The sequence below is a fragment of the Engystomops pustulosus genome, chromosome 5 (assembly GCF_040894005.1).
Source record: "Engystomops pustulosus chromosome 5, aEngPut4.maternal, whole genome shotgun sequence".
Lineage (NCBI taxonomy): Eukaryota > Metazoa > Chordata > Amphibia > Anura > Leptodactylidae > Engystomops > Engystomops pustulosus.
The window spans coordinates 177,597,854-177,615,149 of NC_092415.1; the positions used below are offsets into that span (position 1 = coordinate 177,597,854).

Consider the following 17,296-nt stretch of genomic DNA (forward strand, 5'->3'; position numbering starts at 1 on the left):
TATTTTTCGTGGCCTAGATTCGTTATGTTCATCTGTAGGAAATAGAACTCCATTTTGAACAATATACCCCAAATTACACTGACAAAAATATTTAAAAATATAATTGGTACAAGTATGGTAACCATTTTTTTCTTTAATAGGGAAACCAAAACACACTAGGACAGTGGTGGCGAACCTATGGCAGAGCCCTCTTAGCACAGGGTTTGCCAGACCGGTTGAGTGACTCAAGGCCTTGGGTAGCCTTATTTTAAAGCAACACTTTCTGGGCTTCCTGGGTCTGCAGGAGGAACAATAAAATGTGGACAAGGCTGCCCCACAATTCTCTCTGTTCAACAATAGCCTGGAGGGAAACTACAATGATAATCTGAATTTTTGGTCTTCTTTAACCATATTTTTGGTCACAAGTTGTGTTCTCAAGATCCTAATATGATTGATAGCTGTGGCAGAGAAGTGAGCAATAAGTTACTGATTAGATTGCTGTGTCGGCTCTTTGCGATAAATCAGTGGGTTTTTGGCTGTAGTTTGGGCACTCGGCCTCTACAAGGTTTGTCATCAATGCTTTAGGAGATCCATCACTACATAGGCTCTACAGACCTCAATCACTTACAGAGGAGTCCCCCAATTTTTCACCCTGTGCCTGTGTTCTTTTGCAAAACCAGGTGTTTTTTATGCAAAACTACCCCAGGTCCGCCAGATACATCAATAGGCCTAAGCCTCTTGATGTATCCAGTGCAACAAGGGGGAGGTGGTGTGGCATGCCCGTATGCCCCAGCGTATGATAAATCTCCCCCAATAGGCTTACTAGCCTATTTATTGCCAGGTTGGTGGTGCCACATTGTTTGCTCCAGTCCCAGGCTCTCCACATCAATATTAGCACCTAGCTAGCATTTTGGGTGCCAAAACTAATACTAATATTACTGACTGCTCGGGATAGGTGAGGACAACAATAAAAAAACAGTTTTAAAGGATGCAATAACCTTGGTTATAATCTGCCCCTGTTTCAACACATAGCCATAGCATGTGTCCCCTCATTTTTGTAGGATGTTATGAGGCTTCGAACTGGGTGCAATATATTTTACTTTTTTTTTTTAAAAATGTAAAATCATACTTTTAATGGACCTGCTCAATTTTCTGGTCACTGAGGCTCAGTTTTCAGGTCACAGAGGCCTAAATAATTGTAAAACACCATAATTTACACCATTTTAGAAACTACACCCTTCACTGTATGTAAAATAACTTTTATGAAGTTTGTTAACCCCCAACAAAAACAGGAGTAATTTTTAAAATTTAAAATTTTTTGGCTAAACTAAGGTATTATTCAAAAAAATGTACACATTCTCAGTGGATAAAATTCCAAAACACTGCGCAAAGTTTGATAACCAATGTCTCCCAAATATGCCAATACCCTGTATGGGCGCACACCATGGCATTGTTTTAGTATCGCCGTATTTTTTATAGACATAACTTTAGTATATTTTTGATTGACAACGCTAGTTTAGGGCTTGTTTTAGGGTATTATTTTCAGTGGTACAATTTTGGCACACATAACTTTTTTCATCACTTTTTGGAACATCTTCGTGAAGGAATTTATTTATTTTTAAAATATTTTTTATGGCATCTGCCAAGCGGGTCCAATAAAATTTCTGATTTATGGTACAGATTGTTCTGGACGTGGGGATACCGTATGTGTGTGGGAGTTTTGTAATTTATTACATTGTATAGGAATTGGTGGTGTTTAGGGGACTTTGACTTTATTTTAATAATTATTTTTATTGAAAAAACTTTATTCATTGGTATAATCTTTATTTTTTCCTTCGAGGTTTGCTTGAGCAAGCAGTCCTCTCATTACTTGATCAATCTCTTTTTCATTGAACATTTCATTGTGTTATGTAATACACTGGGCATGCTGCATCCAGTGCACGGATTGGGAAGAGATCACACAGTCCCTGGGCACATGCCAGACTCCCAAACTGCTATTAGGGGATTTGACCCTCCTGCCCTGCGTATCCTCATCAAAAGCGCCTTACATGCTGCGGTCATGCGTGACCGGGGCATGCAAGGGCTTAGCACCCACAATCGGAGGAATGTTATAGGCGGGTGTCAGCTGCATAGCTGTAATATACAGCTGACACCAGTAGCTTCTAGCACCAGCTTTTTTTGGGAGACAGGGAAAGAAGCTGGGAGTTATAGTTCAGCATGGGTCCACAGAACACTGCTGCCCATGCTACACTATTATGTCAAATGAATTTAAGAGGTGGAATGGGGGTGGAATTTATTAAAATAAAAAACTCTGGGGCACATGTACCATAAGTCTGGCTTTGTCCGTCTGTTTTTTGGGGACTTTTCTTGACTTTTTTGCTGATCAGATGTATTCTAGTGGTTTTTTTTTGTTCATATATGTGACGTTTGGTCTTTAGTGAATGTGCACTGTCTGTTTTTATTTTTGTAAGTAGAATAAAGGAGAATTCTGAAATTGATGAAAAAATTTATTAAGACTTTGGTTTTGAGAACCAGTCTTAATTCCTTCTCTCCCAATGACCTACACACCGGATTTACTAAGAGGCTCTGGAGTCTTAGTGACCACGGAAGCGATTTCTGTCAGGTAGATCAGGCCTGGCCGTATTTCGGCTATATAATCTGCTGTTTCTTTAAACTGTTGTAAAGGGGGCTTTTCACACCCCTTGACTGCCTGAAAACTGGTGATACAGGCATAGTAAATGATTCAGTAGGTTAGTGGATTTGCCGGACAACATACGGGCCTTGGAAAAAAAAAAAAAGGTGCTATGCTTGTTTTTTAATCTCAGGCAACTCCTAACAATAGTTAGAATTCAACAGAACAGAGTAATCCAGAGGCAGATTCCCCCCGGTGTAGAAGAGAACTTATCATTAATCCCCTGGCCAATGGGCCATTTGCACTGAAACAGTATTTGGTGTGAGGAATATATCTTTATCTTGCTTGATAATTCCACCAAATGTAGCCTGACCTTCAAAGGGCAACAAGAACAAGATACAAGCTACTCAACAATAAAAGGTCATTTTGTATCTGTTAGAAAATACAACTCAAAATATTCAGCAAAATCCACTCCTGATATCTTCACTACAACACACATCAAAGTTATTGAAGGTGACCACTATCAAAAATATTTCCCTTGTTGCATGTAAATGACTAGATTGTCATTGATTGTCTTCTACAGATAAGAATGTAGAGAAAAGTAGGAGAGACAGTATTGGCATGGTCTTTGCAGTGATCCCCATCATCGTGGATGCATTGATTATTGGTAGTAAATAAAGTGCTTGTAAATACACCATATAACTACATACATATGGAGATTTTATCAGTCCATGTTAATAATTATGCACCAAAAAACTTAAAGGAAATCTCACATTTGTTTTTTATGTTATTATTGTGAACCAAACATACATTGAGAATGCTGTAGCGACACTGATGTAGAAACATATCTTGCTTAATCCCTGATCCAAGTGGTTTTGCTAAAAAAAAACTATTAAACTATTATAACATTCAGCACCTTGGGAAAGTTGGGTGCCCTCGCTGCCATACACAAACATGTGACTTCCACATCTGGAGGATGGTGCAGCGATTGATTACTTCTGCCTGTCAAAGACAATGCAGCGATTACTTATTCTGGGGCTTATGCTGGGCAGGACAAGGCTTGAGCAGTGTATCATTCAGTCAGGAGAAGCGCCGGGGAGACCACAGGAGCGACAGAGCTTCATTATCATAATTTTATAATAGTTTTTTCAGAAAAACCACTCAGCTCAGGGATTAAACAAGATATGTGCCTGCATCTTAAGGTTTGTTTATTTCAAAATGCATAAAAGCAAATTGTAGATTTCCTTTAATGTACTTGAACCAAATTTATCAGAAGTTTTAGAGTTTTTAGAAACTTTTACAGTAACTGCAGTAAAAGTGTTGATTTGCTGGAAAAAGGCACATGGACCGAAAATTCTGCAAATCCTAAAATATTTAGGGGCATTTTTTTGCAGAGGACCAAACCCACAAACAGGTGATGTGAAGACTAGACAGCTTTAAACTGTCATTAAGCATCAGATGCATTGATAAATCTAGTGAAAAGTCAGATGGACAATCTAACTTAGCACCGTCTTTATTTAAGACACTTGTCAAATCTGCCTCATAACCAGGGGTGAACCTAAACTCTCTGGTGCCTGAGGCAATCTATAGAACAGTGCTTTCTCCACCCCATCAGAAAGTAATGTATCAGGTTAATTTAAATAAGGATCTCCATGCTGACAGTTGTGAAGAGATACTATTTTAAAGTGGTAGATCCTGTTTGTAGCAGATAACTGTACCCCTGATGCTGCCCCCCCCAACTTGCTGAAGGTGGTGCCGCCTGAGCCAAGTGGCTCAACTCGCTTTATGGCTGGTGCATCCCGGTTCATGACTTCCACAAGCAGGAACATGATCTCGCTTTGAGTTGCTAAAAAATGTCACTTGTATTTGGCATTTCCACTGCGGCAAATACAACAGGAGAAATGCGACATTGCATGGTTGCTACTGAGACAAATTGCTTTACAAGGAGGGCAATTATCATGGCTTTTCTCACCTACACAGCAAGAGGGCAGAAACCAACACAGGTTGTCTGGACACAGCAACCTGGGGTATGGCGTAGGTTTTAGCAGGACCTGGTGTAGAAGTCATCTGCACATCCAATATACCAAGAAACTGGAGTCTCTTAGTATATCGGGCGAATCATATGCAGGTGTGGGGGATATATAGTATCATAGTTTATACGGTTGAAAAAACTTGTCCATCAAATTCAACCAAGGAAGGGAAGGGATTAGTTGTGGAAGGGATTTAGGGGAAAAAAATTCTATATAACATAACCATCATTGTTATTTAGGTGTAAAAAGGTATCTAGATCCTTCTTGAAGCTCTCTGCTGTCCCTGCTGTGACCAGCGCCTGAGGCAGGCTACTCCACAGATTGATAGTTCTCATAGTGAAAAAGCCCTGTCGCCTCTGGGGATTAAACCTTATTTTTCTCCAGATGTCTCCTGACATATCAGGCACCCACTTATGTTAAATCCCCTATTTGTATTTTTCTATCACATCAATAATATCAATAAAACACCTTACAGTTAGTAGCTGTGTTATATTAAAATGAGGAAAATGTTAAGGGGTATGAATACTTTTGATAACTGTTATAAAAGCCTATAGTTAGGTCTTTACTGTTACTAAAATTAGAAGCTATGAAATATTTCCTGCAGTGCACATCACACATATTGGGGCAGATTTACTTACAGGTCCATTCGCAATCCAACGGCGCATTCTCTGCGGTGGATTCACGTCCTGCCGGGATTCACTAAGGTAGTTCCTCCGACGTCCACCAGGTGGCGCTGCTGCGCTGAAGTTCCCCGGAATGCACTGATCTTCACCAAGCCGGACCAAGTGAAGGTAAGCGCGAGTCCCGCGACACTTTTTTTTTAAAATGCGGCGGTTTTTCCGAATTCATCGGGTTTTCGTTCGGCCACGCCCCCCAATTTCCGTCACGTGCATGCCAGCGCCGATGCGCTACAATCTGATCGCGTGCGCCAAAATCCTGGGGCAATTCATGGAAAATCGGCGCCAATCGGAAATATTTGGGTAACACGTCGGGAAAACGCGAATCGGCCCCTTAGTAAATGACCCCCAATGTATACCCATCCTATACATCCAAGAGATATACCGATATTTGCTCTTGCCAGACGGTTCCTTAGACTCATTAAACGTTTATCGGGGAGTTCAGTTCTGCTATGTATATATGCAGTTCTACGATTTTATGTAAATCAACTGCACAAAGCAGAATGTGACCGATGCTCTGCCGCCATATCCCAGCCGATGCGCCGCATAGGTCATATCAAATAGAAAAGTTCTTATTTCACATCCAACAATGCAAACAAGCTCTACCCCATACAAAATTCATTAAGGAGTATTTTATAGCAAGTCTATCTCTAGCCCCACACAAAGATCCACTTAATAGCAAGCCTTCTCTTTCAGGATCTCCAGCCTTCCGTGAGATTTCTTTCTGAGCAAAGAATAAAAAGCTTTCTGGTAAAGTGGCAGAGCAGTGGCCAGTCTGACGTGAGGACACGGGACGGGAGGAGTGCGGGGGAAGCAGCTCCGGCTATTAGGCTCTACCTGTGCGTGTGACTTGACTGCCAATGCTCCTATTTGAAGATCAGGCTTGTGTTGTTCAATGCACCCAGGTTTATATGTGCCATAAGCCGCACATGATGGATTTTACTGATGGCCGCATTATTCCTTTCTGTTCAATGTATTGATTGCCTAAGGACATAATCGGGGAGAGATGGGAAAGATCTGCAGAACGCCAAGTCTACGGTTACGTCTCGCAGGATGTTGTTGTTCTACATTCTCCATCCAAATGAGGACACAAGAGCCCCGAAAAGAATGTTTCCTCCACAGAACTGATATTTAAGGCTGAAATCTAATAAAGTTATTAAATGTCCACATCATTCCTAAAGCTATGGGGAAGCAAGATGCAGAATCAATGCATGTCCGTATATTCTGACAAATTTCATAAAACATTTATTAAGACTGGACAATCTTAAAGGGATACTGATGGCTAAGTCTCAAGAACTGTCTTCAGGATTAAAGGAAAGCTAACATTTGTATTCATGCATTAAGAACTAAACATACCTTGAGAATGCTGAAGCTACACTGATGCAGAAACATATCTTGTTTAATCCCTGATCCGAGTGGTTTTGCTGAAAAAAGCAATAAAAAAATTGAGGACCTTGGGAAAGCTGGTGCAGCCTGCGGTTCATAAACACATAACACGGTGCTTCCTAAACTGTCCAGACAGGACTAATCAACCTGAGCTGGATGACTTCACAGCAGCTGGGGGATGGTGCAGCAATTGATTACTTCTACCTGTCAGGGACAACACATCATTCTCCGGAGCAGTGCATAATTAGGGTAAGAGGAGAAGTGTCGAGCAACCACAGTAGCGACAGAGCATCATCATTATATTTAAACAAGATTAAACAAGATATGTTTCTGTGTCGCTACAGCATTCTCATGGTATGTTTGCTTCATAATGCATAAAGAAATCAAATGGTAAATTTCCTTTATTGGTGGGTCAGAAACAAAGACTAATCACCTGTTTCAGGCTGCTTCCTATAGAAGGGAATAAGCCAGAATCAGAAGGCTCCATCAACTGTCTAGTGGTCATAGAAGTTTTGCTCCCATTCGAGATATTAAGGACAGAACCGCAGTAATCCTGCAGCACTATACAGAATCTCCACCTTGTGTTGTACAATTTGAATTGCTTCCAGAAAATCTGATTCGTCCAGGTTCAGGTTTTGGACACTAACCCCAAAGACAGGTCATTATGCTATATAAAGCTGCATTGGGTAAGGGGAGGTGGAAATCACAAGGGACACCTACTCATAAATCCAGGCACCGTGACTTTGGTAATCTTCTTATATGTGTTATTCATGGCCCCTTAGTTCTGAAGCTTCACAGGCTGTTATAATGAGGTCTCCTCTTCTTCTGAACTTTATTGCTGCTGCTAGATTACACAGACAGAGGGAGGATAGAAAGCAGGGGGAGACTTGTTCACCCCGTTTTAACAGCCTATCAATCTACAACACTGAGCCCTTCAGGCTCATATCATACTTGGACAGTAGTCTACTTGGGTAGATGGGCCCCTTAAAAGCATTGGGCCCAAGGCTACTGGACAAACCTCCCATATAATCACCTATTGTTGTGCCTGGCGATGTTTTACTGCATATTTCTGTATTTTGCTGTATTGGTGATGTTTTACTGTGTATTGTTTCTTTCTTCGATGGGGGATCTGTATGCTTGGGCCCCACCCAGGAAAATAAACAGTTTTAATCTGTTTGCGATAATCTAAAATTGTCTATCATTAGCTTTTTTTCGGATTGAGATGAACTTTCGGATTTAGTAACTTCTCTATGGATTAAGGACAATTACAGAAAATAGAATATAACAAAGCTCTTACAAACTTTTCAATTAGAATGTTTTAAAGCCATATCAAAGCATTTTTGGATAACCCTTTAAGCCCCAAATTTCCCAGCTTTCTTTCAGAGAGTTTGAGGTCCCAGAATTTCCAACCTCACTGATATCACATCTCGCCACATGCACATTGCATACAATAATAATGAGGTTACAATATCTCATGTCCAGAGCATGCACAATCTAGTGAGATGTCCCCTTTTGGGGACTGTATGCAATTTTGATCACTTTTTATTCAAATTTTTATGTGTTCTAAAATGTTGAAAAAGTGGTAATCTGGACATTTAGGCACTATCTATATCTTTTTTTTTAATCTGTTTTAAATCTATATTTTAATCTGTTTTATACTTTGAGAGATCAGGATGAAGCTATTTATGATTTATCAGTTTTATAGAAAACGGTGCCATTTACACTTTTACATTTATGTTTATGTTAGCCAAACAGACCTTTATTAAGGTGAACAGAGAGAACCTGTCACCAGGAATGTCAAATTTACCTGGCGATTTTTCCAATAGCCTATGCTATGCTGATTTAAAAAATGCCTTTGTCAGCATTTTGAATACTGACACTACTTTATATAACTTTATAACTGACACTACTTTATATAACTTTATTTCACATTACTTGGCTTCCTTGACAGCAGTGTGTTGCGCATCCCGGGATGGGAAGGAGTTGCAGCAGCATGTGTGCCTGTGTGTCAGTCTCCTTATGCATGCCCATCACAGGAAGAGGGGAGGGGCAGTGAGAGCTGGATGACTGTGAAGTAGAGGAGACTAAGACACAGACACACAGGCTTCTGCTTCCCACCACAACCCTGGCAGGGAGCCAGTTAATGTGAAATATAGTTTATAAAGTACTGAAATTATTCAGAATGTTGACAAAAGCATTTTTCTTAATCGGCATAGCATAGTCTATTGGAACCTGTCACCAGCTAAAAATGACATTCCTGGTGACAAGTTCTCTTTACATTGATATAGATTGTGTATAAGAATTCTGGCCTTGGGTTGGCTTTAACATTGCAGGCAAATAAAAGGTGATGCTCCACTTCAAGACTTTACAATTTTCTGCATCATTTGTTAAAATATAAAAGCAGGAAACTCCCAGCAAATGTATGCAACCATAGAAACATAACGTGTCCTTTAGTAACCTGCAGCAACTACAGAAATTGAGCAAAGCTTTTAAACCAGTTTCTCTGTCTGTTAAAAAATCCTGCCAAGAATAGACGTGTAGGCAGACAAAGGTGTACCAGGTCTAATGCTCATACATTATGGATCTGTGTTAAAGGGGCTTTCTATGACAGGATAACTATAGCTGCAATCTAAATTTCAGATAAAAATCAACCATGAGTATTTTTTTCCCAAATCATGGCTAAGATTTGAGGAGAAATGTTGTTTATTAAAGGGGAATTCCCACGAAGACAAGATTCTTAAGTATACGGAGGATAACAAACTAACATTCTTTAAATCACTTTCATGAACAAAAATACAGCATTTCTTAGATAGAATTGCAACCTGTCTCTATCAGTTCTGGTGTTTACAATTTTGGTTGTCCCTGGATACCACCGTAAATCGTTTAATTATGGTCAGATTCTTTGAATAGAATTCCTTTATTTATATAGTGCACACAGATTACACAGCACTGTGCAGAGCTTACCAAATCAGTCCCTGTCTCCAATGGGGCTCACAATCTAATTAACCTACCAGTATGTTTTGGAGTGTGGGAGCAAACCGGAGGACCCGGAGGAAACCCACACAAATATGGAGAGAACATACAAACTCTTTGCAGATGTTGACTCTGAGACTTGAACCTAGGTCCCCAGTGCTTCAAGGCTGTGATACTAACCACTAATCGGTCCCTGTCTTCAATGGGGCTCACAATCTAATCATCCTACCAGTATGTTTTGGAGTGTGGGAGGAAACCAGAGGACCCAGAGGAAACCCACACAAATACAGAGAGAACATACAAACTCTTTGCAGACGTTGACTCTGAGACTTTAACCTAGGTCCCTAGTGCTGCAAGGCTGTAATGCTAACCACTGACCCATCATGCTGCCCCATATTCTCATGCATAGTTTCTCTATGCATATAAATCTGCGGCCGCATGTACGTCCCCGCAGATGGCAGTGTGACTGAATCCTGAAAACTGCAGACAGATAAGGTCTGTATAGCAGATCTGACTCTGTGATTAGGTGAGATAGCATAGCTAAGTGTGTCATTGTGTTTTATATTCATCTCATGGATCTCATCACTTCTCATTTTTGATTTGTCTCAACTCTCTTTTTATGTGTCAGATACTAGTAGGATGTTCAGAAGCTAAATAAAAGTGTTAATAAACCCTGTACCCTAATAATCTAAGCACATTGTCAGCACACAGCATCTCATAGCACAGTGGAATCATGAAGTGTCTGCTTCTTGAGTCCTGCGTCTTGATTTTTAGATGTTCCATGTTTTATCATGCTCTACATTTTGCTGTCAATTCCATAATGCCTCAGCACAGAATCACATTGGCAGTTAAAGTTAGCGCTTTCTTTCCCCACTGGGAAAGCAGTGTGATTATCCTTTTCTTTATCTTTTCCTAAATCATTTTAAGCAACCATAACTATGTAATCACTAGGACTGATCTTCTAAAATAAATACTTTAACACTGTTAGCTAATTTATTTTTGTTTCATTGGTTGGTTAAAGGCTTAGATTGGTTGATTGATTGTTGTTACTGATTTTACTGATTTTTTTGTATATGAATAGTAAGCAGGGATTTAGGATGCCCGTGGGTGACAGTCAGTTAGCCCCCATCCAGGCAGCTGTGATAGGGTGGACACAAAAAATTGACCCAAGCAGAGACTTTTGAATGGTAGGTCCTCTGTTCTGTGGATCTTAAAGGGGGCTGATGGGTCTGGTTAACTCTTAGATCAAGATGACTAGTGGGTTAATCTCACCGGTCTCTGTAGTCTGTTGGCTACTGTGAGGCTAAATAAAGTGAACATTTGATATTTAGGAGGATGTACCCCCTTAGTCAACAACCAGCTTGTGTGTAATCTACTGCGTGTGAACACATTGAAAACTGGTAGTGAAAAGTGCAAATTCATAGAAAAGCATCACATTACCTTGCATCAAATACTTTAGTTTATGTGGTGGGGTCTAAAGATAAACTTTGGGACACACTTATGATGTGGTGAATTTAACCCCTTAAGGACGCAGGGTTTTTTCGCTCATTTCTCGCTCTCCACCTTCAAAAATCCATAACGTTTTCATTTTTCCGTGTACAGACCTGTGTGAGGGCTTATTTTGTGCGTAACAAATTTTACTTTCCCGTAATGTTATTTATTTTAACATGCCGTGTACTGCGAAGCTGAAAAAAAATTCCAAATGTGGAAAAATTTTTTAAAAACTGCACGTGCGTCACGTTCTTGTGGGCTCAGTTTTTATGACTTTGACTGTGCACTCAAAATAACACCTCAGCTTTATTCTGTGGTTCGGTGCGATCGCGGTGATACCAAATTTATACAGGTTTTATTGTGTTTTAATACATTTTCAAAAATTAAACGAATGTGCCATATTCTGAAGCTAATAACTTTTTCATACTTTGGTGCACGGAGCTGTGTGAGGTGTAATTTTTTGCGAAATGAGCCGACCTTTACAATGCTACCATTTTGAGGTCTGTGCGACATTTTGATAATTTTTTATTCCATTTTTTATGTGATGTAAAAAGGTGTAAAAGTCGCCTTTCGGACATTTGGGCCCCATTTCCCGTCTCGGAGGTCACCGCCGGCCGTAACCGTTTTTATATTTTGATAGATCGGGAATTTATTAGCGGTGGGGGTTTGCTGCAATATGCAACAACCCCCACCTCTGTATGAAGAGGACTCAGCCCGTGAGCCCTCTTCATACATTCCCTATACCTCTGCGCCGTAGAGCTACGGCGCAGAGCGTTAAGGGGTTGATAAAGGTTATGTAATAACATCCTGCTCGCTGCATAACATATACTGCAGGAATTGGTATTTAAAGGGGTTGTCCACTTTCAGCAAATATTTGATATTGTTTGTGTAAGGAAAAGTTAGACAATTTTCCAATATACTTTCTGTATCAATTCCTTGCAGTTTTCTAGATCTCTGCTTGCTGTCATTCTATGGAAAGCTTCTATGTTTACTAACTCTGAATCTGTCCATGGTCATGTGAGGGACACGCAGGTGCAGGAGCCTCAGTGATAATAATGAGCCGTGCACCTTACACTTATTGTTCAGTACTAGGTGTGAGTGGACCCACTTAAGTTTACCCAAACTTGAACCAAAAGTCCGGACCCAGACCAGATCCACAAGTTTACCAAAGAGAATACTGTAACGTGTAGTAGCCAGAGCTGGTGCTACCCAGTGCGGGTACTCCACGCCCGAGTAGCCTCTTGCGATCCGCCAACCAAGTCAACATTAGCGTGCAGCTACGAGGAGCTGCGCACATTTGTCCGAGAAGTCGGATTCTGCGTATACACAGAGGTCAGATGGGCGGCTGTACGGTCTTGGCTCCGAAGTCAGAACTTAGGACGTGGACTGTATATTACAGTATATTACAGTTGTTGTATACTCCAGAATAAGCAATGATTGATTTTATTTTCTGAGCTCTGTTTACAGGCTGAGTTCACAATGAGCAATGTAATTAGACAAATCTCGTCACCTCATGTGTTGTGTTCCATTTCAAAACGCAAAGTAAATGCCATGTGTGAATACTGGCTTAGAGAAATGTTTTGCGGCAATTTCATCTCTGTATAGATGGAGGCATTGGTTAACTTTATCATTGGGGGTTTTTTTTCACTGACTTTTGGTGTAAAAAAACGGCAAAAAATAGCAAAGTGTTTTTTTTTGCTATTTTTTGGTGTCAAAGGAGGTCACTTATCTTTAGTCAGGAGATTTGCGCTTGTCTTCTCTTGCTTTTTTCAGGTTTTGAACTTGTTTGATTTAACTTAGAGATTGGTATATCAGACACCTGAGTCTGTGGGGTTTGTACAGATTTTTATTCAAAAGTCACACAAATGTCACACAAAAGTCTCAAATTCTTCTGCACATTTCTTCTTAAGTTTTTCCTGTGCCTGGTTAAGAATGTAGTTTATCTGCGACATATGTCCACAAAAGTTCACCTGTAGCTCAGAAAAAAATAAATACCTTTCAAAAAGGGCAAGAGACAATGTAAAAATGACTGGCCAATAACCCTTATAGTAGCGTTAGAGTTTCAGGAACCCTGAGTACAGTGAAAAGAACCTGGTGCCAACGTCAGATATCTTGGAAAAGTTGATGGATGGCTTCCTAGAATGATTCCACTTAATCTCTTAAAGGGGTATTCTCGTCTGGGCATTCATATCCAGATTCATTAATCTGCCATATATGAACATTTCTTCAATTAGAGGTTATTAAAAAAAATTCACCTGTGTGAAGATAATTTCTCATAAATGTAGTCATATGGTCCCTTAGAAACGAGACTGACTCCTCGGATACGACCACCTCTGCTGAAGGGATTGCCCAAAGAAACAGAAAGTTTTTGTACATGAAATGTCCGGGAGTTACTGCATGTCGCACAGTCGTCCTGTGGTAATGATTGCTGAATCCAGGTGGTCAGGCAAGGGTCAGTAGTGCATGTCTGGCCACCACTGCCAAAATGTGAGGTGGTCGTATCCGAGGAAGCTATCTCGTTTCTAAGGGACCATACGACTTCATTTATGAGAAATTGTCTTCACACAGGAACATTTTTTTTAATAACAACCAATTGAAGAAATGTTTATATATGACAAATGGATTAAATTAAATTTAAATGCCCAGATAAGAATACCCCTTTAAGGAAAGGGCAAAGCTGGAACTCTAGGCCAAGGAAAATTTTAGTGGCCCAGGCTGGAAGTTGATGACAAGTTACTACACAGGTGACTGAGAGATACAGGAAGAGAGACCTCACATGGATGAGCAGACCCTTCTGGATTTCATAGAAAGTGGGAACTCCCTGGAACCCTCAGATCAGAGGACTCAGACTTGGTTCATCTGACTATAGCAAAAGGGCTCAGAGGGTTAGGTGCACGCTTCATTAAGCTCCCTCATCCTGTAGGTAAAGCAACAGACTCAAAAATTTGCAATCACTGCTGTCATATGCACACCGATCTCTGGAAAGCCCTTCAAATGCTAACTTTCTGCCTTCCTTCACTCACCACTAGGGGGAACTCATAATGTTCTATATATATATATATATATGGACTTTTGCAAACTAGTGATTTCCTAAACTGATATTCAGGGAAGTTTAGCATAAAAACAGAACTTCAAACATTATAAACTAAATTAATATGTCGATTTAGATATTTGAGTGAAACAATGACAGTTCAAGAGTTGGCATTGACTGTAATGAGTTCTAAATGTGTTCGGGGAATGGGAAGCTTTAGTAACCTGGAAGAGGAGGGACTTACAAACCACAGCAGATTTTTATAAAATATATTATTGCACTTCATATTATATTCCATATTGTTTATTTCCTAGTATCTGACTGATATTCCATTGGACATCATAATTCCCTCTCCTTACTATTATAGTCACATGAGGCTGTCAATGTCCAGTTTGTGGCTATATGCATCTTATGACAACAGGGTCCTTTAATTTAGTTTCTGTTGCTTTGTTAAAACTATTCTTTTTTTTTTTTTTTATTCTTATTACTCTTATTTTTAAGATTATAAAACTGTCATTCCCTAGTAACAGATGATTCCATGGACGTATATTTATATCTATATGGCGGTGTCTGTTATGTACATGTGCTGCCATAAGGATCTTATTATTGTTATTTATGTATAGAACACTATTAATTCTATGGTGTAATGGGGTTCACATACATTACAATAAGGCAAGAACAAATGCAAGGACAAAATACAAAAACTTCAGAGACCTGAACAAGTGGAAGGAGGACCCTGCCGGTGAAGGCCGGTGACGTTAGATGTGTAGATATGGATCTTTTGATATTTTGTATCCCATTTTAGTACTAGAAGTCATTCCACATAAAAGAGTTGCCTTTCCGTAAAATGTTACAATTAATTTTTATTCTATGGGAATATAATAATCCAATGTGAACTTGGTCAAAACAAGAGCCTTTCGATGCAACCGGTGCCAGTCTTTCTATCCCCAGAGGCATCTTCTAAACAGTTGTCATTCCTCGTCTTTCCTGATGTAAAATATCAGTAAGCTTCTTAGCAACTAGTCTGTGGAAGATATCATCTACAGGGAGGGAATGTCTCCAAATATACACAAATCCTCATTGCCCTTTCGTTGTATTCAGCTGGCATTCTTTTTATCAGACGGGAACTGTCATTCCTTTTAGTATGTCCCTCCTCAATGAGGCTGATAACTCCCATTCAAAACCCCACAAGACAGAGGAGAGGAGGAGGAGGAGGGGGAGGTGGCCACCCAGTGCTACACAGCGTAGACATGTGAAATCATAAACAGGGAGCTGCTTCCTAAACTCGAATGGATTGAGAGAAAGAGACACAGAGACAACATGAAGGACAAGCCGATGATCAAAACGGCAAAAATGCAGGGCAACGTAATGGTAAGTGGCTGCTGCTGGGGCGTGGGGCAGAGCACTGCTGGGCACACAGCTGTCACACTCCCCTGGCACCGGCGGTGGGGGTAACCTGCCCGATGATGGGGGGAGGAACTAGTCTACTACAAGTTTTACATCTGCTGCTGCTCTGTGGTTTGTTGCTTGATGTTTTTACCTGTTCCCTGTGGGCACCACCCGAGGAATCACTGTGCATTGTACCAGCTTGAGGTAGCTGGTGATAGACATCTGTACTAGATCATGCAGTCATGATCAGTGGCCAGGAAGCAGGGATTATGGATTATCTCTGGGGATAGTAGAGTTTTGACCAATGATTTTTGGATTATCTGTTTACACTTATTGGATTACACAGCGAGGATGCTGCTGCCCCATGGAAGGTTGTCTTTTGGCGGGGAGGGGGTTAACTTGTTGGGTGAAGTCTGCCGTATTTAACGGTACAATGCCATTCTGTGTTAAAAGCACATTAAACCTGAAGTAGAGAGCTTTCTAAAGTCACATGCCCATGCACAGTGTTGTGTTTTTGTAAGCAGTTTCTATTATTTTGGGGCTATGTGTAGGATCTTGATAGGTGTTCGAGGATGGGGGTAAAGCAGGTCAACTATTGAGTCTCTCTCTCAACTTTTATGAAATTTTTGGACTACAAATCACCCTCTTCACCCTCCATACACATATTAATTTCGGACAATTGGTTGTGCCAAGTCCCGGGTGAAGAACTTTTAGCTACATTTGACCTTATATGTAAGATAATTTATGCAGAGGTCCTATATCTACATAGAGAACATGTGCGATAAAGTTCACATCATGGGGTAGATATTTCCTCAATTACTTTTCAACCAAACCCATCAGAAACACTAAAATCACCCCATCACCCCCTTTCCCCACCACCTGCCTACCTGACTTTTTACAGATAACAATTCCAAACTAATAGAAAGAACTAAGTTTAGGCTTAGTGTCCCAATAACACAGAAGTATTTTAGAACTGAGTAAACTTTCCATAGATATGCTTGGTACATTATTGCCGATCTATGTGGTAGATCAATAAATTGTGTTACATAAAACATGTTGATCACATCAGAGCAGTCTGTGTCTTCTTATAAATGATGCAAAGCGAGTCCAGATGACTTCATTTCTGTTGAAAGGGTCGATGGAGTCCATAGTCCAAATGAAGTCACCTATGAACGATGATGGTGTAATGTGTGTCTAGATATATGGCATATTGTGTTTATATAACTTTATAAAAAGAATTGGTTGCAGACGACTCTACTTGGAATTGTGTTCTCCCATGATGTCCTCGCGTTAGTTACCACCCGAATATGAGTGTTGGGTTAATTTAGATAAGCAACTGTGAATAGCAGGGGTCATGTATCAATCATGTTGTCTGTAAGTTCATTATATGGAAAGATGATGTCAAAAAATTGCATGTACATGACCCTACTATACTTTCTAACTATGCAACCACATTCATGATAGAAAACCAATCTCTTATTCATGTATGCCAAGTTTTATGACAAATAACCAGAACAATAATATTGATGGACTGTCCTCATTGGTGGTTATATCTAGTGATCTTATTGGATATGAGATTTGTTATAAATCCTCATCACTCATGCTATACCTGCTTGGTATCGACCCAACCTTTATCTTTATACATTAGTTGGTGCAGATGTTTTGTGTTTTATAACTTTCTTTTCGGCCTTTATGGAAGTTTACGATA

General features: G+C 40.1%; 1 protein-coding gene across 2 annotated transcripts in view; it reads left to right on the forward strand.

Moving 5' to 3' along the window:
- Positions 1–17,296, forward strand: part of DPP6 (dipeptidyl peptidase like 6) — a 1,159,861-nt gene that overhangs the window by 112,314 nt on the left and 1,030,251 nt on the right. Inside the window, exon 1 of one of the 2 annotated variants that reach the window (XM_072153928.1) lies at positions 15,399–15,570. The exons of the other annotated variant lie outside the window; for it this stretch is intronic. Coding sequence (XP_072010029.1) covers positions 15,520–15,570 — 51 coding nt within the window. The 5' untranslated portion in view covers positions 15,399–15,519. Of the gene's footprint in view, positions 1–15,398; positions 15,571–17,296 lie in introns of those variants that run through there. 2 annotated transcript variants of the gene reach the window in all.